The sequence below is a fragment of the Xyrauchen texanus genome, chromosome 26, assembly GCF_025860055.1.
Source record: "Xyrauchen texanus isolate HMW12.3.18 chromosome 26, RBS_HiC_50CHRs, whole genome shotgun sequence".
In the NCBI taxonomy this organism is placed as follows: Eukaryota; Metazoa; Chordata; class Actinopteri; order Cypriniformes; family Catostomidae; genus Xyrauchen; species Xyrauchen texanus.
Genome location: NC_068301.1, coordinates 809,610 through 825,406, shown reverse-complemented (window position 1 = coordinate 825,406; position 15,797 = coordinate 809,610). Strand labels below are relative to the sequence as shown.

General features: G+C 43.6%; 1 protein-coding gene across 2 annotated transcripts; it reads left to right on the top strand.

Moving 5' to 3' along the window:
• The first annotated feature begins 2,717 nt into the window (after positions 1–2,717).
• Positions 2,718–15,791, top strand: zbtb22a (zinc finger and BTB domain containing 22a). 2 transcript variants are annotated; one of them, XM_052093040.1, is made up of 4 exons: positions 2,718–2,760; positions 3,224–3,431; positions 12,693–13,383; positions 13,498–15,791. In XM_052093040.1, exons 2-4 carry the CDS (start codon positions 3,225–3,227, stop codon positions 14,358–14,360), a joined length of 1,761 nt encoding a protein of 586 aa, XP_051949000.1. In that variant the 5' UTR covers positions 2,718–2,760; position 3,224; the 3' UTR covers positions 14,361–15,791. The 2 variants fall into 2 exon arrangements, with proteins under 2 accessions (XP_051949000.1, XP_051948999.1); XM_052093039.1 differs by having other exon boundaries at positions 3,149–3,431; positions 13,498–15,790.
• The last annotated feature ends 6 nt before the right edge of the window (positions 15,792–15,797 follow it).

The following is a 15,797-nucleotide window of genomic DNA, read 5'->3' as shown; positions in this document are numbered from 1 at the left end:
GCCTAGTTCGGCCCGGCATGCATTAGTAGGTGTTCTTCTCTGAACTCTTAGAATGTTTCTACAGAATTCTGCATGCAGGGATTCTATGGGGTGTTTGTCCCATCTCCAGTAATCTGCCATACAGACCCCAAACCTCACTTCCATACAGACCCCAAACCTCACATCCATACGGACCCCAAACCTCACATCCATACAGACCCCAAACCTCACTTCCATACAGACCCCAAACCTCACTTCCGTACAGACCCCAAACCTCACATCCATACAGACCCCAAACCTCACATCCATACAGACCCCAAACCTCGCATCCATACAGACCCCAAACCTCACTTCCATACAGACCCCAAACCTCACTTCCATACAGACCCCAAACCTCACATCCATACAGACTAGAGCATGGATACCCGAACCGAGCCCGACGGGACCAGACGGTACCCGACGGGCCGGGCCGGGTTCGGACACATGTTTTGAAATGACGTTCGGGTTCGGGTCGGGCTCAGTCACGTAAGGCATTGAACATTTGAAATTTAAAACAGCTTATTATAATGTTTAACTGGATGCAAATGTTTATTTTTGTGATTAAAATAAATTTAAAATATTACCCTAACATCCATCTTCATGTGTGCGGAAATTTGTTTATGTTGCTGTGACAACGCGCAACACGTGCGTGCATAATATTGCATATTTGGCTACATGTGGCTGGCAGCACAATGAACCTGGATTAGCCTAAACATTGAAGGATGGATTATGTGAATAGATCCCATGTTACAGTTTTATCAGCCACACAGTTTTCGAGAAAAATGGTAAGAGTGATTTTCATTTCAATAAGCTGCATTTGTGTTACGTTAATGTTTTGTTCTGTTACCTTGGGCAATTTTTGGTAGACCTAGCTTTGTTCATTTAATTTCAATTGGCTATTTGTTTGGGCCTCTTGTGCGCGCCTGTGTTAACATGCGCTTTGTTGGCCGTGTGCGGCGCACGCTGATGCGTTGCGCACATATGTAAACATTATCGAATGCCTTGCAGTTGCTAAATAAAAGCGGGCTTTCTACACAAACAAACGTACATGTCATTAGTATGAGAAAAAAAACGAGATTTTTAACTGTGTCGGGCTCGGACATAAATATCTTAATGACGTTCGGGTTTGGGTCGGGTTCGGTTACTGCACTGTCGGACGCGGGCCGGGCTCGGACAGAAAAATGCGACCCGATCCGCAGTCTGATACAGACCCCAAACCTCACTTCCATACAGACCCCATACCTCACATCCATACAGACCCCAAACCTCACATCCATACAGACCCCAAACCTCACATCCAGACAGACCCCAAACCTCACATCCATACAGACCCCAAACCTCACATCCATACAAACCCCAAACCTCACATCCATGCAGACCCCAAACCTCACTTCCATACAGACCCCAAACCTCACATCCAGACAGACCCCAAACCTCACTTCCATACAGACCCCAAACCTCACTTCCATGCAGACCCCAAACCTCACATCCATACAGACCCCAAACCTCACATCCAGACAGACCCCAAACCTCACAGCCATACAGACCCCAAACCTCACATCCATACAGACCCCAAACCTCACAGCCATACAGACCCCAAACCTCACATCCATACAGACCCCAAACCTCACATCCAGACAGACCCCAAACCTCACATCCATACAGACCCCAAACCTCACTTCCATACAGACCCCAAACCTCACATCCATACAGACCCCAAACCTCACTTCCATACAGACTCCAAACCTCACATCCAGACAGACCCCAAACCTCACTTCCATACAGACCCCAAACCTCACTTCCATGCAGACCCCAAACCTCACATCCATACAGACCCCAAACCTCACATCCATACAGACCCCAAACCTCACTTCCATGCAGACCCCAAACCTCACTTCCATACAGACCCCAAACCTCACTTCCATACAGACCCCAAACCTCACATCCAGACAGACCCCAAACCTCACATCCATACAGACCCCAAACCTCACATCCATACAGACCCCAAACCTCACATCCAGACAGACCCCAAACCTCACATCCAGACAGACCCCAAACCTCACATCCATACAGACCCCAAACCTCACTTCCATACAGACCCCAAACCTCACATCCAGACAGACCCCAAACCTCACATCCATACAGACCCCAAACCTCACATCCATACAGACCCCAAACCTCACATCCAGACAGACCCCAAACCTCACATCCATACAGACCCCAAACCTCACTTCCATGCAGAGCAATAGGCATTATAATACTATCAAAGATCTTACACCAGATTGTTACACTCACTCTCTCTCTTCCCCCTCCCCCCCACTCTCTCCACCCCCCCTCACTCTCTCACTTCCCCCCTCTCTCTCACCCCCCCACTCTCTCCACCCCCTCACTCTCTCACACCCCCCACTCTCTCCACCCCCCCTCTCTCCACCCCCCTCACTCTCCCACCCCACCACTCTCACACTTTCCACCCTCTCTCAAACTCTCCACCCCCTTCTCTCTCTCACACACACTCTCCACCCCCTCTCTCTCTCACACACTCTCCACCCCCCTCTCTCACACACACACTCTCCACTCCCTCTCTCTCTCACACACTCTCCACCCCCCTTCTCTCTCTCTCACACTCTCCACCCTCTCTCTCTCACACTCTCCACCCCCTCTCTCTCTCTCACACTCTCCACCCCCCTCTCACTCTTTCTTCCTCTCTCTCTCTTCCGCAGAGCTCCTCCACAGTGAATGCAGGTACGATCGTAAACTCTATTATTTCATTCGTCTCATTTTATAAACCAGATCAACAAATCTGATCAATACAAATTCACTGTTGCTAATTTAAACCCCTTTAGTTTGTTTGATGAGGTTTAGTCGTGTTTTAGCAGAAGCTTTCGCTGCATGTTATTTTAAACACACATGAGCATGTCGGTCATGTGTGTATTTCGGTGTATTTCACGCTATATGACGTGTGTGACTGTATATATATAATCTGTTACCTACGTTTCGACCCGGTTGAGCGAATCTGATTTGCGGGCCTGCAGCCGAATAACGGCGAGGGTAAATCCGCTTTCATTTTAAACATATGCTGTTTATTTCACCGTGATTGACCGGATCGGTTCTGTGTTTTCTGTATTCACAGAGTCGCGATATCAGATCTGCGTTGCGTTCGGACTCTTATCTCATCCGCGGTCGCGGGTGTTTCTCTCCCCGGCAGGATGGAGCAGTTCCTCGGCCGCCCCAGCGCTCCGCCCGGCCCGGTTCTGCAGGTGTGTTTTCCCAGCGCTCGCGCGTCGGTTCTGGAGAATCTGAACCGGCAACGCGAGGAGGGTCAGTTGTGTGATCTGTCCATCCAGGTGCAGGGACAGGTGTTCCGAGCGCACCGCTGTGTGCTGGCCGCTTCATCCCCTTATTTTCATGACCAGGTGAGTGGAGAACTCATATTAATCTTTGTGCTTTCACATTTAAAATAGCGTTCCCTCGCAATAGTTAAGCGTTCCCTCTCAATAGTTTAGCGTTCCCTCGCAATAGTTAAGCGTTCCCTCGCAATAGTTTAGCGTTCCCTCGCAATAGTTAAGCGTTCCCTCGCAATAGTTTAGCGTTCCCTCGCAATAGTTAAGCGTTCCCTCGCAATAGTTAAGCGTTCCCTCGCAATAGTTTAGCGTTCCCTCGCAATAGTTAAGCGTTCCCTCGCAATAGTTAAGCGTTCCCTCTCAATAGTTTAGCGTTCCCTCGCAATAGTTTAGCGTTCCCTCTCAATAGTTTAGCGTTCCCTCGCAATAGTTTAGCGTTCATTCACAATAGTTTAGCGTTCCCTCGCAATAGTTTAGCGTTCATTCACAATAGTTTAGCGTTCCCTCGCAATAGTTTAGCGTTCATTCACAATAGTTTAGCGTTCCCTCCCAATAGTTTAGCGTTCATTCACAATAGTTTAGCGTTCCCTCGCAATAGTTAAGCGTTCCCTCGCAATAGTTTAGCGTTCATTCACAATAGTTTAGCGTTCCCTCGCAATAGTTTAGCATTCATTAACAATAGTTAAGCTTTCCTCGCAATAGTTAAGCGTTCCCTCTCAATAGTTTAGCGTTCATTCACAATAGTTAAGCGTTCCCTCGCAATAGTTTAGCGTTCATTCACAATAGTTTAGCTTCCCTCGCAATAGTTTAGCGTTCATTCACAATAGTTAAGCGTTCCCTCCCAATAGTTTAGCGTTCATTCACAATAGTTAAGCGTTCCCTCGCAATAGTTTAGCGTTCATTCACAATAGTTAAGCGTTCCCTCCCAGTAGTTTAGCGTTCATTCACAATAGTTTAGCGTTCATTCACAATAGTTAAGCGTTCCCTCGCAATAGTTTAGCGTTCATTCACAATAGTTAAGCGTTCCCTCGCAATAGTTTAGCGTTCATTCACAATAGTTAAGCGTTCCCTCACAATAGTTTAGCGTTCATTCACAATAGTTAAGCGTTCCCTCCCAATAGTTTAGCGTTCATTCACAATAGTTAAGCGTTCCCTCGCAATAGTTTAGCGTTCATTCACAATAGTTAAGCGTTCCCTCGCAATAGTTTAGCGTTCATTCACAATAGTTAAGCGTTCCCTCACAATAGTTTAGCGTTCATTCACAATAGTTTAGCGTTCCCTCGCAATAGTTTAGCGTTGATTCACAATAGTTAAGCGTTCCATCGCAATAGTTTAGCGTTCATTCACAATAGTTAAGCGTTCCCTCGCAATAGTTAAGCGTTCCCTCGCAATAGTTTAGCGTTCATTCACAATAGTTTAGCGTTCCCTCGCAATAGTTTAGCGTTCATTCACAATAGTTAAGCGTTCCCTCGCAATAGTTAAGCGTTCCCTCGCAATAGTTAAGCGTTCCCTCGCAATAGTTTAGCGTTCATTCACAATAGCGTTCCCTCCCAATAGTTTAGCGTTCATTCACAATAGTTCAGTGTTCCCTCGCAATAGTTAAGCGTTCCCTCGCAATAGTTTAGCGTTCATTCACAATAGTTTAGCGTTCCCTCGCAATAGTTTAGCGTTCATTCACAATAGTTTAGCGTTCCCTCACAATAGTTAAGCGTTACCTAGCAATAGTTTAGCGTTCATTCACAAGTTTAGCGTTCCCTCCCAATAGTTTAGCGTTCCCTCGCAATAGCGTTCATTCACAATAGTTAAGCGTTCCCTCGCAATAGTTTAGCGTTCATTCACAATAGTTAAGCGTTCCCTCACAATAGTTTAGCGTTCATTCACAATAGTTTAGCGTTCCCTCGCAATAGTTTAGCGTTCATTCACAATAGTTTAGCGTTCCCTCACAATAGTTAAGCGTTACCTCGCAATAGTTTAGCGTTCATTCACAATAGTTTAGCGTTCCCTCGCAATAGTTTAGCATTCATTCACAATAGTTTAGCGTTCATTCACAATAGTTAAGCGTTACCTCGCAATAGTTAAGCATTCCCTCGCAATAGTTAAGCGTTACCTCGCAATAGTTTAGCGTTCTCTCGCAATAGTTAAGCGTTCCCTCGCAATAGTTAAGCGTTACCTCGCAATAGTTTAGCGTTCTCTCGCAATAGTTAAGCGTTCCCTCGCAATAGTTTAGCGTTCCCTCGCAATAGTTAAGCGTTCCCTCTCAATAGTTTAGCGTTCTCTTGCAATAGTTAAGCGTTCCCTCCCAATAGTTTAGCGTTCCCTCGCAATAGTTAAGCGTTCCCTCGCAATAGTTAAGTGTTCCCTCGCAATAGTTTAGCGTTCATTCACAATAGTTAAGCGTTCCCTCGCAATAGTTAAGCGTTCCCTCGCAATAGTTTTGCGTTCATTCACAATAGTTTAGCGTTCCCTCGCAATAGTTAAGCGTTCCCTCGCAATAGTTTAGCGTTAATTCACAATAGTTTAGCGTTCCCTAGCAATAGTTTAGCGTTCATTCACAATAGTTAAGCGTTCCCTCGCAATAGTTTAGCGTTCATTCACAATAGTTTAGCGTTCCCTCGCAATAGTTTAGCGTTCATTCACAATAGTTAAGCGTTCCCTCACAATAGTTAAGCGTTCCCTCGCAATAGTTTAGCGTTCCCTCTCAATAGTTTAGCGTTCATTCACAATAGTTAAGCGTTCCCTCGCAATAGTTAAGCGTTCCCTCTCAATAGTTTAGCGTTCCCTCGCAATAGTTTAGCGTTCATTCACAATAGTTTAGCTTTCCCTCCCAATAGTTTAGCGTTCATTCACAATAGTTTAGCGTTCCCTCACAATAGTTTAGCGTTCATTCACAATAGTTTAGCGTTCCCTCCCAATAGTTTAGCGTTCATTCACAATAGTTTAGCGTTCCTCGCAATAGTTAAGCGTTCCCTCTCAATAGTTTAGCGTTCATTCACAATAGTTAAGCGTTCCCTCGCAATAGTTTAGCGTTCATTCACAATAGTTTAGCGTTCCTCGCAATAGTTTAGCGTTCATTCACAATAGTTTAGCGTTCCTTCACAATAGTTAAGCGTTCCCTCGCAATAGTTTAGCGTTCATTCACATAGTTAGCGTCCTCAATAGTTAGCGTTCCTCGCAATAGTTAAGCGTTCCCTCGCAATAGTTTAGCGTTCATTCACAATAGTTTAGCGTTCCCTCGCAATAGTTTAGCGTTCATTCACAATAGTTAAGCGTTCCCTCGCAATAGTTTAGCGTTCATTCACAATAGTTTAGCGTTCCCTCGCAATAGTTTAGCGTTCATTCACAATAGTTTAGCGTTCATTCACAATAGTTAAGCTTTCCCTCGCAATAGTTTAGCGTTCATTCACAATAGTTAAGCGTTCCCTCGCAATAGTTAAGCGTTCCCTCGCAATAGTTTAGCGTTCATTCGCAATAGTTTAGCGTTCATTCACAATAGTTTAGCGTTCCCTCCCAATAGTTTAGAGTTCATTCACAATAGTTTAGCGTTCCCTCGCAATAGTTAAGCGTTCCCTCTCAATAGTTTAGCGTTCATTCACAATAGTTAAGCGTTCCCTCTCAATAGTTTAGCGTTCATTCAAAATAGTTAAGCGTTCCCTCGCAATAGTTAAGCGTTCCCTCGCAATAGTTTAGCGTTCATTCACAATAGTTTAGCGTTCCCTCGCAATAGTTTAGCGTTCATTCACAATAGTTTAGCGTTCCCTCCCAATAGTTAAGCGTTACCTCGCAATAGTTTAGCGTTCATTCACAATAGTTTAGCGTTCCCTCGCAATAGTTTAGCGTTCCCTCGCAATAGCGTTCATTCACAATAGTTAAGCATTCCCTCGCAATAGTTAAGCGTTCCCTCACAATAGTTTAGCGTTCATTCACAATAGTTAAGCGTTACCTTGCAATAGTTTAGCGTTCATTCACAATAGTTTAGCGTTCCCTCGCAATAGTTTAGCATTCTCTCGCAATAGTTTAGCGTTCATTCACAATAGTTTAGCGTTCATTCACAATAGTTTAGCGTTCCCTCGCAATAGTTTAGCGTTCTCTCGCAATAGTTAAGCGTTCCCTCGCAATAGTTTAGCGTTCATTCACAATAGTTTAGCGTTCCCTCGCAATAGTTTAGCGTTCATTCACAATAGTTAAGCGTTCCCTCGCAATAGTTAAGCGTTCATTCACAATAGTTTAGCATTCCCTCGCAATAGTTTAGCGTTCCCTCACAATAGTTAAGCGTTCCTTCGCAATAGTTAAGCGTTCCCTCTCAATAGTTTAGCGTTCTCTCGCAATAGTTAAGCGTTCCCTCCCAATAGTTTAGCGTTCATTCACAATAGTTTAGCGTTCCCTCGCAATAGTTAAGCGTTCCCTCGCAATAGTTTAGCGTTCATTCACAATAGTTAAGCGTTCCCTCACAATAGTTAAGCGTTACCTCGCAATAGTTTAGCGTTCCCTCGCAATAGTTTAGCGTTCATTCACAATAGTTTAGCGTTCCCTCGCAATAGTTTAGCGTTCCCTCACAATAGTTAAGCGTTCCCTCGCAATAGTTAAGCGTTCATTCACAATAGTTAAGCATTCCCTCGCAATAGTTTAGCGTTCCTTCACAATAGTTAAGCGTTACCTCGCAATAGTTTAGCGTTCATTCACAATAGTTTAGCGTTCCCTCGCAATAGTTTAGCGTTCCCTCGCAATAGTTTAGCGTTCCCTCGCAATAGTTAAGCGTTCCCTCACAATAGTTTAGCGTTCATTCACAATAGTTAAGCGTTACCTCGCAATAGTTTAGCGTTCATTCACAATAGTTTAGCGTTCCCTCGCAATAGTTTAGCGTTCATTCACAATAGTTTAGCGTTCCCTCACAATAGTTAAGCGTTACCTCGCAATAGTTAAGCGTTCTCTCGCAATAGTTAAGCGTTCCCTCGCAATAGTTTAGCGTTCCCTCGCAATAGTTTAGCGTTCATTCACAATAGTTAAGCGTTCCCTCGCAATAGTTTAGCGTTCATTCACAATAGTTTAGCGTTCCCTCGCAATAGTTTAGCGTTCCCTCGCAATAGTTAAGCGTTCCCTCCCAATAGTTAAGCGTTCCCTCTCAATAGTTTAGCGTTCTCTCGCAATAGTTACGCGTTCCCTCCCAATAGTTTAGCGTTCATTCACAATAGTTTAGCGTTCCCTCGCAATAGTTAAGCGTTCCCTCGCAATAGTTTAGCGTTCCCTCGCAATAGTTTAGCGTTCATTCACAATAGTTTAGCGTTCCCTCGCAATAGTTTAGCGTTCCCTCGCAATAGTTAAGCGTTCCCTCGCAATAGTTAAGCGTTCCCTCTCAATAGTTTAGCGTTCTCTCGCAATAGTTAACCGTTCCCTCCCAATAGTTTAGCGTTCATTCACAATAGTTTAGCGTTCCCTCGCAATAGTTAAGTGTTCCCTCGCAATAGTTTAGCGTTCATTCACAATAGTTAAGCGTTCCCTCGCAATAGTTAAGCGTTCCCTCGCAATAGTTTAGCGTTCATTCACAATAGTTAAGCGTTCCCTCGCAATAGTTAAGCGTTCCCTCGCAATAGTTTAACGTTCATTCACAATAGTTTAGCGTTCCCTCACAATAGTTTAGCATTCTCTCGCAATAGTTAAGCGTTCCCTCCCAATAGTTTAGCGTTCCCTCGCAATAGTTAAGCGTTCCCTCGCAATAGTTAAGCGTTCCCTCTCAATAGTTTAGCGTTCTCTCGCAATAGTTAAGCGTTCCCTCCCAATAGTTTAGCGTTCATTCACAATAGTTTAGCGTTCCCTCGCAATAGTTTAGCGTTCATTCACAATAGTTTAGCGTTCATTCACAATAGTTAAGCGTTCCCTCGCAATAGTTAAGCGTTCCCTCGCAATAGTTTAGCGTTCATTCACAATAGTTTAGCGTTCCCTCACAATAGTTTAGCATTCATTCATAATAGTGAAGCGTTCATTCACAATAGTTTAGCGTTCCCTCGCAATAGTTTAGCGTTCATTCACAATAGTTAAGTGTTCCCTCGCAATAGTTAAGCGTTACCTCACAATAGTTAAGCGTTCCCTACGCAATAGTTTAGCGTTCATTCACAATAGTTTAGCGTTCCCTCGCAATAGTTTAGCGTTCCCTCGCAATAGTTTAGCGTTCCCTCGCAATAGTTAAGCGTTCCTTCGCAATAGTTAAGCGTTCCCTCTCAATAGTTTAGCGTTCTCTCGCAATAGTTAAGCGTTCCCTCCCAATAGTTTAGCGTTCATTCACAATAGTTTAGCGTTCCCTCGCAATAGTTAAGCGTTCCCTCGCAATAGTTTAGCGTTCATTCACAATAGTTAAGCGTTCCCTCGCAATAGTTAAGCGTTCCCTCACAATAGTTAAGCGTTCCCTCGCAATAGTTTAAGCGTTCCCTCGCAATAGTTTAGCGTTCATTCACAATAGTTTAGCGTTCCCTCACAATAGTGAAGCGTTCATTCACAATAGTTTAGCGTTCATTCACAATAGTTAAGCGTTCCCTCGCAATAGTTTAGCGTTCCCTCGCAATAGTTAAGCGCTCCCTCGCAATAGTTTAGCTTTCTCTCGCAATAGTTTAGTGTTCCCTATTTATAGTTAAGCGTCCCCTCGCAATAGTTTAGCGTTCCCTCCCAATAGTTAAGCGTTCCCTCGCAATAGTTTAGCGTTCTCTCGCAATAGTTTAGCGTTCCCTCGCAATAGTTTAGCGTTCCCTCACAATAGTTTAGCATTCCCTTGCAATAGTTTAGCGTTCCCTCGCAATAGCGTTCCCTCGCAATAGTTTAGACTTCCCTCGCAATAGTTTAGAGTTCCCTCGCAATAGTTTAGCGTTCCCTCGCAATAGTTTAGCGTTCGCTCGCAATAGTTAAGCGTTCCCTCACAATAGTTTAGCATTCCCTTGCAATAGTTTAGCGTTCCCTCGCAATAGCGTTCCCTCGCAATAGTTTAGAGTTCCCTCGCAATAGCGTTCCCTCGCAATAGTTTAGCGTTCCCTCGCAATACCGTTCCCTCGCAATAGTTTAGCAGCGAACATTGTTGTTGTTAGCAGCAGCGACCATTGTTGTTGTAGCAGCAGCGACCATTGTTCTTGTAGCAGTAGTGACCATTGTTGTTGTAGCAGCAGCAATTGTTGTTGTTGTTAGCAGCGACCATTGTTGTTGTAGCAGCAGCGACCATTGTTGTTGTTAGCAGCGACCATTGTTGTTGTAGCAGCAGCGACCACTGTTGTTGTTAGCAGCGACCACTGTTCTTATAGCAGCAGCGACCATTGTTCTTGTAGCAGCAGCGATCATTGTTGTTGTTAGCAGCGACCATTGTTGTTGTTAGCAGCGACCATTGTTGTTGTAGCAGCAGCGACCATTGTTGTTCTTAGCATCAGCGACCCTTGTTCTTGTAGCAGCAGTGACCATTGTTGTTGTAGCAGCAGCGACCATTGTTGTTGTAGCAGTAGCGATCACTGTTGTTAGCAGCAGCGACCATTGTTGTTGTTTAAAGTAACATGATATCACAATAAACGAATGATGATGCGTGAGACCAGCTCTGCAGTTCAAGACTGACAAGAATTACACAGATCGCATATGCACTCTAAACTTTCCAAACAGCTTCAGCTGATGTAGATCACAAAGTATGAGGGAATTATGCAAAGATACCAAATAAGTAAATACAGAAGCACTCTCGTTGTTGAATAAGTGGAGCCGGAGCTCTTTAAAGGAAACACCCCAGCGTTACATCTTTAATGCGGTTATATTTAATGCATTACACCTTTAATGCGGTTATATTTAATGCGTTACATCTTTAATGCAGATATATTTAATGCGTTACATCTTTAATGCGGTTACATTTAATGCGTTACATCTTTAATGCGGTTACATTTAATGCGTTACATCTTTAATGCAGTTATCTTTAATGCGTTGCATCTTTAATGCGTTACATCTTTAATGCGTTACATTAATGCAGTTATATTTAATGCGTTACATCTTTAATGCAGATATATTTAATGCGTTACATCTTTAATGCTGTTATATTTAATGCGTTACATCTTTAATGCAGATATATTTAATGCGTTCCATCTTTAATGCAGTTATATTTAATGCGTTCCATCTTTAATGCAGTTATGTTTAATGCGTTACATCTTTAATGCGGTTATGTTTAATGCGTTACATCTTTAATGTGGTTATATTTAATGCGTTACATCTTTAATGCGGTTATATTTAATGCGTTCCATCTTTAATGCAGTTATGTTTAATGCGTTACATCTTTAATGTGGTTATATTTAATGCGTTCCATCTTTAATGCAGTTATGTTTAATGCGTTACATCTTTAATGCAGTTATATTTAATGCGTTACATCTTTAATGCGGTTATATTTAATGCGTTACATCTTTAATGCAGATATATTTAATGCAGTTATATTTAATGCGTTACATCTTTAATGCAGTTATATTTAATGCGTTCCATCTTTAATGCTGTTATATTTAATGCGTCACATCTTTAATGCAGATATATTTAATGCAGTTATATTTAATGCGTTACATCTTTAATGATGTTATATTTAATGCGTCATATCTTTAATGCAGATATATTTAATGCGTTCCATCTTTAATGCAGTTATATTTAATGTGTTACATCTTTAATGCGGTTATATTTAATGCGTTACATCTTTAATGCAGTTATTTTTAATGCGTTACAGCTTTAATGCAGATATATTTTAGCTGCAAGCATCTCTGATTGGATGTGGCAACAGGTGATCGCACACGCTCCGTCTCTCTCTCTCTCTCTCTCTCTCTCTCTCTCTCTCTCTCTCTCAAACACTCACACACACACACATCCTTGTTTATCCGATAACTTGTAGAAACAGCACAAGCCGTGATATTATTTCTGAAGGGAACTTTTTGAATTACTAACGGAGGTTTGGACGCATCATTTGTTTTGAACCAGCAATGGCAGATTCTGATCCGTCGCGTAATAAAGTAGTTCCATGCACAAAGTTTTTATGACCGTACACAGTTCAAAATGTACTTGTTCATTGAACTGTTGTATAGAAGCGATATCACACGAGCAAGAGTGCTATATGGCCCTACATCAGCACTGCTGTGTTTACCTACGGCACTCGACCTGCGGCCAAATCACAGCAGTGCTGATATAGGGCCATATAGCACTCTTGCTCATGTGATATTGCTTATATATATATATTTGCCATCCGAACAGGGCTATAGACTACATCTATATAGTAGTCTTCATCCTCAGTGTGTTTATTCTCCTTACTTTGCCAGACCCAAACACAGAGGTTCTGACTGTTGTGGTTGCTTGCAGGTTTTGTTGAAGAATGTGACCACGGTGTCTCTTCCCTCGGTGATGGACCCTTTGGCCTTCGAGAGCGTATTGAACTCCGCATACACAGGTCAGCTCAGCATTGTGCGTGATGACATTGTCAACTACGTCACGGTTGCCAGCTTCCTGCAGATGTGGCATATTGTGGACAAGTGCACAGACATCCTTAAGAGGTCACGACCTTTAGCCCAGGTCAGCCCGAGCGGGGCAACCTCCTCGAGTCACCAGTCGCCCAGCAGCTCGGACTGCTGTTTCGCCGATCCAGAGTACCGGGAGCGAGGGCCATGCGAGCAATCTCTCGCCCTGGAAAAGAGATCCCTCAGCGGGGAGCACAGCGCACTACCTCCCCTGGCCACCTGGAGGCGCCCACATCAGCAGCAGGGCAGGTGGGGCAAAGGCAGCCTCTCTTTCCCCCTCAGAGTGGAGTCGCCCCGAAATGACTGCAGCCCTGCCGGAGGTCACCATGGCTGCACCGTTGCAGCTTTAACGTGCAGCAACATGGGAGCAAATGAAATGGACTTCAACATGCGTCACAGGGTCCGGGCGCGCCTCCGAGGAGTGAGGGAGGAGGAACAGAGGAGGAGAGGGGAGAGGTGGATGGAGGCAGATGAAGGGGTGGGAGAGCTGTTGCAGGAGGACAAAGTGAGGGTGAAGTGTGAGGAGCGTCAGTCTGGTGAGTGGAGCTTCTTCATCACTGCTGTTTAACTGCCGTCCACCAAGGGGAGCTCTAGCAACCTGCAGCACTGACATGTTGTTGACTGTTTTGTCTGCTCTTGTCTTCTCCCAGGAGGTGTTGAACCGGGGGGACGTCTTGGAGAGAGAGGTAGTGGAGAGAGGGAACAGGAAGTATCCGCCTTGTCTCAAACAGATGACACCGGTCCGCCCACCGCACATGCTCAGTGGCACCACACTTCTGATTGGCCGACGGGTCAGTGCGTTCAGTCAGATGGCAAGCTATTGGATAAAGACTTGTCCAGAAGAGATGTTGATGAGGATGATGTAGAGGAAGACGAAATGGACATCGGCCGTTTTGCCGATGGCGGATTTGAGACCTACGATGAAATTGAGGAAGCCACGGGGCAAGTTTCCCAGCGGCCTTTGCTACCGCCGTCTCCCAATGAGTTTGCGGCGGGACCGGCCGAGCTACCCTGGCTCCAAACGGTCTCTCCGACCTCTCTTCCTCCCTCTTCCTCTCCTCCAATCACCTCACCCTCCTCTTCTCTCTCTGGAACGCCCTACACAGGCAAAGTTCACTTCTGCCACTGCGGCAAAGCCTACACCCTGAAGAGCATGCGCGACCGGCACGTCAAAATGCAGCATCTGAACCTGCGTCCATTCGCCTGTCCCGTCTGCTCCAAGACCTTCAAAATGAAGCACCACCTCACCAAACACGTCAAGACGCACGGAAGTCTGCGGCCGTACGAGTGTGCGCTCTGCGGCAAGACGATCGTTTGGAGGGACAGTTTCTTGAAACATCAGGCTCGCTGTCAACGAATGTCCGCTGCAGCAACGGCTAGCGCTGAAACAGGTTGCGGACAGGACGGCGGGTACTCAAACGTGGTGGGGCCGGTGAAGTTGGAACAGGATGATTATTCATTGAAGGAACAGGAAGCAGAGAGAAGCCGAATATTAAACCCAGAGCAGACATGAGAAGATACACGTCCATTTATCTAGACATGATGTTTGGTATAAAATGAAATATATGTAGCAATTCATTATATAGCTAGAAAGCTCCATTAAAAAATAAATAAAAGGAATTTGTTTGGTAAATTGTAAATATTTAACACCGTGTCCTAACCAGGCGTGATACATCAATGTTTTAGTAGCGATTTGTCTGTCCACACTGAACACAAAAATGCTGCATATCTTAAGATGTTTAACCCTTTAAGCTTTGAAGATGTTTTGAAAGATTTCCTGTTTTTTAGGCTTTTAACTGCACTAAAAAAAACAAAATGAGGGTCAATTGTTTGGTATCATTTAAAGAAAACTTAAAAACAATGTTATAGATTGTGAGAGTCTCAGTTTCATTCTGTGCCATTTGAGACATCATTGAGTCTCATGTATTTGGTGCCATCTTCTGGTGGTCATATGTAATTACAGTGAACGATCCTCTCTGCCCATATTTGGATGACTTTCACCTCTGGTTGCAGCGATCTAAATGCTAATACGATTGGTTTAGCGTTCCATGACGCTGAACAATGTACTAAACCATTGAAGTCATGTGACCCAGGAAAGCTGATGTGCTATTTGCACATTGTGCTTCATGTGGATTATCTAATGATCTATACATCTGATTATCTTGTGTGTGGACTCGATTGAAAGATAATCACAGACTCTAGATAATCATATGGGGTATTTTATGTTCCGATTATTTTTCATGAAGTTAAAAGTGAAAATGCAACTTATAAGCAACAACTGTTTACATGTTACATGTATGTCAATCACATATATTTAACTGTTACTCGCTATATTTTAATCTGTGAGTAAAACAAATAGTCTGGTTGTATTTTACTCTTTAAGAGCTTTACAACAACATATGACACATGACTATTTGATGAGTTTGATGTTTTTACTGATTGCAATAATATGTACAGTGCAAAATTATTAATAAAATAATCAAAGCATAACACTTCTGATTTGTCAGTAAATTTTAAAACACTTGTTCAGTTTTGCTCATAATGTTTACATGCATTATAAAGTAGAGCTTCTAAACTTTCAAACGAAACCTAACTTGTGTTGGTCAACAAGACTGAAATTGTATTTATATTCTGACGTGCTCATTCTGGCCCGTCGGCACGCCAATCAGAGCTTAAAGGGTTAATTAAATGAGTGTTTTACTCTTAAAAGCTCACCGCTTTTAGAACAAGTTTCATCACTTAGCACCTGGTTACGACACTGTACTGTATTTGGGAAATATTCCAGAAGTCCATGTTTAGCTGCACTCGAAATATTTATTTGTGCAAAAAAGACTCAAATAATCTTTGAACACTCAATGAAGGTCTGTTGGTTTGTTCTGTTCGTTTCTGCTGCCAAACTCACTGAATCTTATATATTATATTTACTGAACACAACGTGACTGTTCATGTT